This window comes from Crocodylus porosus, unplaced genomic scaffold (assembly GCF_001723895.1).
Source record: "Crocodylus porosus isolate Cpor-Errol unplaced genomic scaffold, CroPor_comp1, whole genome shotgun sequence".
Taxonomy (NCBI): domain Eukaryota; kingdom Metazoa; phylum Chordata; order Crocodylia; family Crocodylidae; genus Crocodylus; species Crocodylus porosus.
Window position 1 is genome coordinate 27,129,013 of NW_017728943.1, and position 7,475 is coordinate 27,136,487.

At 40.7% G+C, this 7,475-nt stretch overlaps 1 protein-coding gene across 1 annotated transcript in view; it reads left to right on the forward strand.

The window, feature by feature from the left end:
• Positions 1-5,785, forward strand: part of BMP2 (bone morphogenetic protein 2) — a 10,263-nt gene extending 4,478 nt beyond the window's left edge. Inside the window, exons 2-3 of the mRNA XM_019548554.1 lie at positions 6-198; positions 3,768-5,785. Coding sequence (XP_019404099.1) covers positions 6-198; positions 3,768-4,612 — 1,038 coding nt within the window. The 3' untranslated portion in view covers positions 4,613-5,785. The remainder of the gene's footprint in view (positions 1-5; positions 199-3,767) is intronic.
• The last annotated feature ends 1,690 nt before the right edge of the window (positions 5,786-7,475 follow it).

Sequence of the window (7,475 nt, forward strand, 5' to 3'; positions counted from 1 at the left end):
CGGAGGACGTGCTGAGCGAGTTCGAGCTGCGCCTGCTGCACATGTTCGGGCTGAAGCGGCGGCCGAGCCCGAGCCGCGGCGCCGTCGTGCCGCCCTACATGCGGGAGCTGTACCGCCTGCACGCCGGCCACCAGCTGGGCGCCCGGCTCGAGCGCGCCGCCAGCCGCGCCAACACGGTGCGCAGCTTCCACCACGACGGTGAGCGGAGCGGGAGCGGGAGGGCGGCGGGGGCAGCTTCAGGGGGCTCCGCGCGCGCGTGTGTGTGGGGAGCGGGGGTTGGGGCTGTGGGAGAGAGAGTGTGTAGAGGGGCCTGTATTGTGTGTAGAGGGGGTTTGTTTGTGTGTGTGTGTAGGGATTGTGACAGGGACAGTGTGTGTAGGGGTCTGCAGGATGTGTAAGTTTGGTTAAGGGTGTCAGAGGGACCGTGTGTGTAGAGGGGCTTGGGCATGTGCATGGGAGACTGTAGGGAGACTAGCTGGTGTTTGTAGGTAAGGGTGTGAGAGGGAGTATGTGTGTGTGTGTGTGTGTGTGTGTGTGTAGGGGCTGTAGTGGGTGTGAGGGAGTGTGTCTAGCGTGTGGGTAAGGGGCTTGGGTAGGAGGGTGTGGGTGTGTAGGGGCTGTGAGGGGACTGTGTGTATACACAGGAGGTGTCAGAGCATGTGTGTAGGGGTGTCAGGGAGCATGTGTGCAGGGGGCTGTAGGGTGTGTATGTGTAGGGAGGGAGTGTTTGTTGGGGGAGTGTAGGGGGTTGTGTGTGTAGGGGGATTAGGAGGTGTGAGAGGGAATGTGTGTGTAGGGGGGAGTCCCTTTTTCTTTTTTTGGTATGGATGTGATCAGCTTTGGAGGCTTTAAAAAAAAAAGGGGGGGGGGAGGAGTATCCCGACAAAGTCTTTCCAAGGAGTTAATAAGTTCAGTTGCTAATAAAATAGGTTGTGCTGAACTTCCCAGCAGTGCTTGTAGTGGGGGGAGGTGTGTGTGTGTGTGTGTGTGTGTGTGTGTGTGTGTGTGTGTTAAAAGCCCTGATTAAAGGACTGAATTTTTATGTTCTGATGCACTTGGGGCTCAAATCTTTCTCTTTTTTTTTTCTCCTCCCCCTGCTCTTTCTTACCCCTGCCCCCTCCACCTTCCCTCCATTTTTCATCTGATGTGAGAGCTGTCGATTTGGGTTTTTGTTTTTGTTTTTGTTTTTTTTTAATTTTCTAACAGATTGGGCCCAAATTAAGAATTCCCACAGTTTAGTTTTTCTTTTTTTATCTATAAGGCTAAATACCAGAAAAGTCTCTGTCGCTTACCCTGTAAGCGGGTCCCTGAGGAAAGGTTTCTAATCCCCGTGAGATCAATTCCACAATTGATTGTATTGTTTCCATAATGACTTTCTTGTCCTGAGTTCTGAATCAAGGCTAGATTTAATGCAGATCTAAGGGGCAAAACTGGTCTGATAAAAGCCTTGTCACAGCCCTGCCCTGTCTCACGTGTTCACCTGAGCCATCCAATACTGTCATATTTTAAGTAAGATGCTGAGTGCATGTTTTAAAAAAGTGTGAAACTGCATACACCCAAAGTCTTTTGTTGTCTTGAAATTAGATAATCTGCACGCACGCACGCACGCGTGTGTAAAGCCACTCAGTGCTTTAAACTCAAGTAACTGTTTTCTAATCTCCCCCAAATGCTGCTATCTTGTGGAGAGGTGTATCCACCTCTCTCCTTGCTGAAACTTTTCAAAAGTTCAGTAGGGTTTAACTGCATCAGTATAGTATAATAACTCCAGCTTTACACTTCTGTGACAAACTAGTCACCATGAATGGTCTAATGTATCCATTTTACTTTGTTTCCAATTTACTAAATACATGCAGAGGAGATTTGTCTTTTCTTAGGTGCATTTTTTTTTATATCTGCCTCTTGGTACTCATTGGTTTATTAAATGTGTGTCCGTGGGCTAACTAGATTCTGGGAGTGCGGGGTTCAGGCAGGGGGAGGAAATAACTAAACTGGTGTCATGGCAGATAGCCCAGGTAGACCTCTAGAATGAGTGGTTTGCATGTTACTTTTGCTCTTAACGAAAAGAAATATTCCAGAACTTGTAAATAACTTCTAGCTATTAGTCTTCAGTGGTGGTATGCTGTAGGCTCACTGTAAAATTAATGAAAACACAGATTCCACATGTTATAACATGGAGCTGTGACGAAAGAAATTTTATTAGGATTTAATTAAGTTGGTATACAAAGGAAGTGGCCTGAAATCGGTGGTTATACTCTCTAATGGAAAGCCTTATAATGAGGAAGGAGATTAATGGTGAAATTTAACCTTGCACTGTGGTTTGTGCTTCTGTATGTGGAAAGTAAACTCTTGGTAATAAATGGAGAAAATCCACTGTAAGGTTCATTCATGCTACCAGACTTCTGAACATAAAACTAAACGTGGTAGAAAAGGAACTCTGCAGAAGTTGAAAAGCAATAGCACAGTTTGTCAACTAGCATGCTACTGCCATTTGAAGTAATTTTACAAAAAAAATAAAGTTTGATTCTACATCTTGCAACAAATAATAATAATAAAGCTAGCCACTTGCTTGTAAACCATTGGTTAGGTCAAGCTACCTGAAAGCATTACTGGCTGTATGAAAGCATGTGAAATCTCTTTTGCAAGAGACAGTAACAAATGAGCCATCTATTTACCTATTTTGGACTTAACCGTGATACCCTTATGAATAATCCTTATTCAGGGAAGGGAATCCATTAAAAACAGCAAGGAATAATTGTTTGAGTTAAGGAATATTCATATTAGTAAAGGCTTTTTATGGCAAGATGAATGGTTTTCCAGCATATTTGTCACCAAAATTAAAAACTGAATTTTTTGGGACAGGTTTATTTTTTTAAACTTTAAACTTTTAAATCTGGCTTTGCATAGCTATGCAGTTCAGACTTGTAGTACACATTTTATAGTCGCCACACAATAGGCCACATTCCCCCCGCCCCCCAAATATAATTACAGAGGAGGGGAACGGGAAGAGAATGGGACTAAATCTAAGCTAAGAAGCTATCTCTTTGTTTCACTGCCATGGTACCATCCATGGTACTGTGGGTAGCCATGTCTTTACAGACCTTTTGAGTAAAATAATAGGGTGTTCTTTGTAAAATGCCATCACAGATGTTGAGCTTGTGGTCTCTAATTAGGGCACAAAAATCTGTGTATTAAGGTTTGCAAATCATCTAAATTGTGGAGTAATATTTTTGGAATAGAGCTTAAGGGATTGACATTTTGACATGAAAGCCATATTTTTTGGGGGGTGGAGAGGGTAGAGAGAGAGTGAAAGCCCAGAAATGCAATAATTACCCTAAATCCTCAATCAGTTTTAATTTATTCTCATTAGATCTCCACTAAATACAGTGCTAAAGGTTTTTGTTTTGTTTTGTTTTGTTTTTTCTTGCTAATGTCCTTGAATTCCAAAGTAATGCTTCTCATTTCTTGTTCGTTATTATAACCACCTGGCATGCACAGTGCACCAGCATTGGATCAAAGTGCATAACAATGAATGAAACATTCTTAACTTCATGCTGAACACGCTTGCATAAATAAACATAAAGATGAGGGGAACAGCATTTTTATTTGAGGGATTTTCAAATCCTGTGTCACATGTTAAGTTAGTGTCCAATATGTAATCTGAAAATTTCCAGCAGCATACTAACTCCAACTTTCATTGCTTGTCTCAGTTACTGATTATATTGTGGGTTTTTTGTTTGTTTTTTTTCCCCCTTTCCTAATCAAATTAGAAGCTTTAGAAGAACTCCCAGAAACAAGCAGAAAAACAGCACGGCGATTCTTCTTTAATTTAACTTCCATCCCCAATGAGGAGTCTGTCACCTCAGCTGAACTTCAGATTTTTCGGGAGCAGGTACAGGAAGCCTTTGAGAACAACAGCAGCTACCATCACCGTATTAATATTTATGAAATCATTAAGCCAGCCACAGCTGCCTCTAAGGACCCTGTCACAAGACTTTTGGACACCAGGTTGGTGCATCATAATGCAAGTAAATGGGAAAGCTTTGATGTTACACCAGCTGTAATGAGGTGGATTGCACATGGACAACCTAATCATGGGTTTGTGGTGGAGGTGGTTCATTTGGACAATAAGAACAGTGCCTCCAAGAGGCACGTTAGGATTAGCCGGTCTTTGCATCAGGATGAAGACAGCTGGTCTCAGCTAAGGCCATTATTAGTAACATTTGGCCATGATGGCAAGGGACACCCTCTCCATAAGAGAGAGAGACGTCAAGCAAAACACAAACAACGCAAACGCCACAAATCCAGTTGCAAACGACATCCGTTATATGTGGACTTCAATGATGTGGGGTGGAATGACTGGATTGTTGCCCCACCAGGGTATAGTGCCTTCTACTGCCATGGGGAATGCCCTTTTCCACTGGCAGATCACCTAAACTCAACAAACCATGCCATTGTTCAGACTTTGGTCAATTCAGTGAATTCCAAAATCCCTAAGGCTTGCTGTGTACCGACAGAACTGAGTGCTATTTCCATGCTCTACCTTGATGAAAATGAAAAAGTCGTATTAAAGAACTATCAAGATATGGTTGTAGAGGGTTGTGGGTGTCGCTAACACAGCAAAATATATTAGATGAATACAAAAAAAAGCTGACACTTTAATATTTCCCAATGAAGACTTTATTTATGTAATGAAATGGAAAGAAAAAAAAACACAACTATTTTGAAAATATATTTATGTCTACAAAAGAAAGTGTTGGGAAAACAAATATTTTAATCAGAGAATTATTCCTTTAAAGATTTTAAATGTATTTTAGTTGTACATTTTATATGGGTTTAACCCCAGCACATGAAGTATAATGGTCAGATTCTTATTTTGTATTTATTTACTATTATAACCACTTTTTAGAAAATAGCTAATTTGTATTTATATGTAATCAAAAGAAAAAAAATATAGGGTTTGTACATAATTTTCCAAAATTGTAGCTGTTTCAACTGTGTGTATTTAAGTTGAAAAGAATACATGGAAGGTTACTATGGCAAAGTGCATAGCACATTTGCTTTCTGCTGTGCTACTGTTAAGGTCACAAGTTCAAGTCCAGAAAAAAGTGGATAATCCATCCTGCTGACTTTCAAGATTATTATATTGTACAATTCTCAGGAATGCTGCAGGGTGGGCTGTCCAATCCATGAGAACTGGCATCCTCTTTAGGTGGAACATTTGGATAAGACCCAGACATTGCTGATCTAGTATAAATACTGCTATTCCTAACTAATTTGCAGACTGACTATAAGCAGGGCCAATAGAAATCTTTAGGTGGGGGCGAGGGAGGCCAAATCCTTTCTAGACCTACAAAAAGTAAATTCCTCCTGCCTCCCTCCCCCTTAAAAAAAAAAAAAAAAAAAAAATAGGTCTCCCATTTAAATCCTTATCCTGGCCAAATATAAAAATAATAAAATGTATTTCGGGTATGCTTTTTACGTATGCTAAAAAGGAACAGCAACCTTATTTCTACTGGCCCTTTGCTAAAACAGTTGGGAATATAATTACTTTTTTACCTCAGCTAAGAGCTCATTTATGTGGAATGCTGTCATGAAATAACCTTCAGATTTTGCCCAACATACAGCAAACTTGTCATCTGCAGCCTCCTATCTGACCTCACCTTAAGGTTTTTCTGTCTCTGAGTAGCTTGTCTTCCTTTCCAGGGTTTTGTGTTTTTAAAAGCATTTTTCCCCCCAGATGTTTAAACCTATTTCAGATAATAAATAATAGAGCTCTGACACTTCATTCTGCCCAGTCCAATCTGTAAGAGAGAATGATTCATTTGTACAGCATGCACAAGGATAACTTGTATTTACATCTTTTTTTTCCTTATTCTTAATATCAAGGGGAAAGTCTGATTTGCAGTTGGCAAGTAAGGCATTAATCACAGTTCATACTTATTGTACACATTGTACATTAAAAGGCTGGCACAGCAGTTTGCAAGTAGCTGGTATAACATGGGATGAGGACACAGGCTGAATTGCTTGTTGCAATTGGAAGGCCTGCCAAATATTAGACTAAGTAACTGAAACTGGCTCTTTGCTGAGGTAGTGCAAGCTGGACCAAAGCCAAGGGCAGAAGAAAGTCAAATTAGCCCGAGTGGTAAGTTCTAGCCTATGTTTGATACCTTAAGCTGTGGAATTGGCCCTAGACTGAAGAATCTGTGCTTATATCCTCTAGTGACATGGGAATTGTGTGCGTGAGAAAGAGAAGAAACTTAAAATCTTTGCCAGTTTTCTTTTGTAAATGAAGGTGGCACTCTGAAGCCAGTTGGGCCATGCTTCATCCAGTGACCTTTTTTTCAGACAGCTTCTAGAATGTTTGAGGCCTGCCAATCATTAGCTTAACTGTTTTTATTAGTGTTAAAGAGGTTTATTCTATTACAGTGAATATGCTAACAGGGTTTGTTGTCCAAAAATCTTCTAAGTAGATCCCTTTAAGACATTCTCAGTTTTTACCCTCTGCTTCTAGTCATCAGCAAAGACAATTTTTAGAGAGGATGGAGAGAAAAATGACAGTAATTTCCTGTTGGCTGCTGTCTCTTTATTTTTTCTTTCTCATGAGCCTAAAATATTTGTTATGCTCATCTACAAGCTCCTGTGACAAAGTTACTTAAAAATTAATTTTTACTGGATTGTAGCAGTGTCTCTTTTTAATAATATCTAAAGAGTGATCCACTGCTTTACAACTTGTCTGTGTTTTTTGTTTTTAAGATGGCTGACTCTCTCTCATACTGGCTCAAGGAAGTAGTCTAAGTGCTGGATGGACAACTCTCCTCTTAACTTGTAAAATACCAGAACTCTTGTGAAGTCTGCCTTTGGTTCCTTTGCCTCCCCACCCAACAGGGCATAGTGTTTTTATTCAGTACTATGGCTTGTTGAAATGGGTATGCTAGCTTCATTGGCAGTGAACAAGTTTGCAGCCATAAACTCATGGATGCTGTCAGTCATGGGATTATGCAGTTACAAGCAGATGCTCTTTGAGTCCAATAGCTTGCAATGCATGTCCTTTGCAGTACTAGAACACTTTCGTATTTGTGTTGCAGAAGCTAATCTTGAATGGCCAAGAAATTCTGGATTCACACCCAGATTGTACCACATCTTTGAGCATAGAGGTTCTGATTCAAAACCTGTTGAAGTGAATGAGGGGAAAAACTCCTGTTGACTTTCATGTGCTTTGAGTCAGAGCCTAAATTTTTAAATTGCCTTAAATTCCCCTGCTCCTCGTCCATTGTATATAACTTCATAATATCAAAGGCTTCCTAGAGAATAGTGACTGCTTTTGCTTCTCCTCTAAGGCATGAGAACACGTTGATGCTAATCTCTCTCTCTTTTTTTTTTTTTTTAATTGGCTACAGCACTTGTCTATGCATGAGCAGTAGCTGGCTCATGGCCTGATTCTGCATTCCTTATAATAAAGGCAGATCTCCCATTTA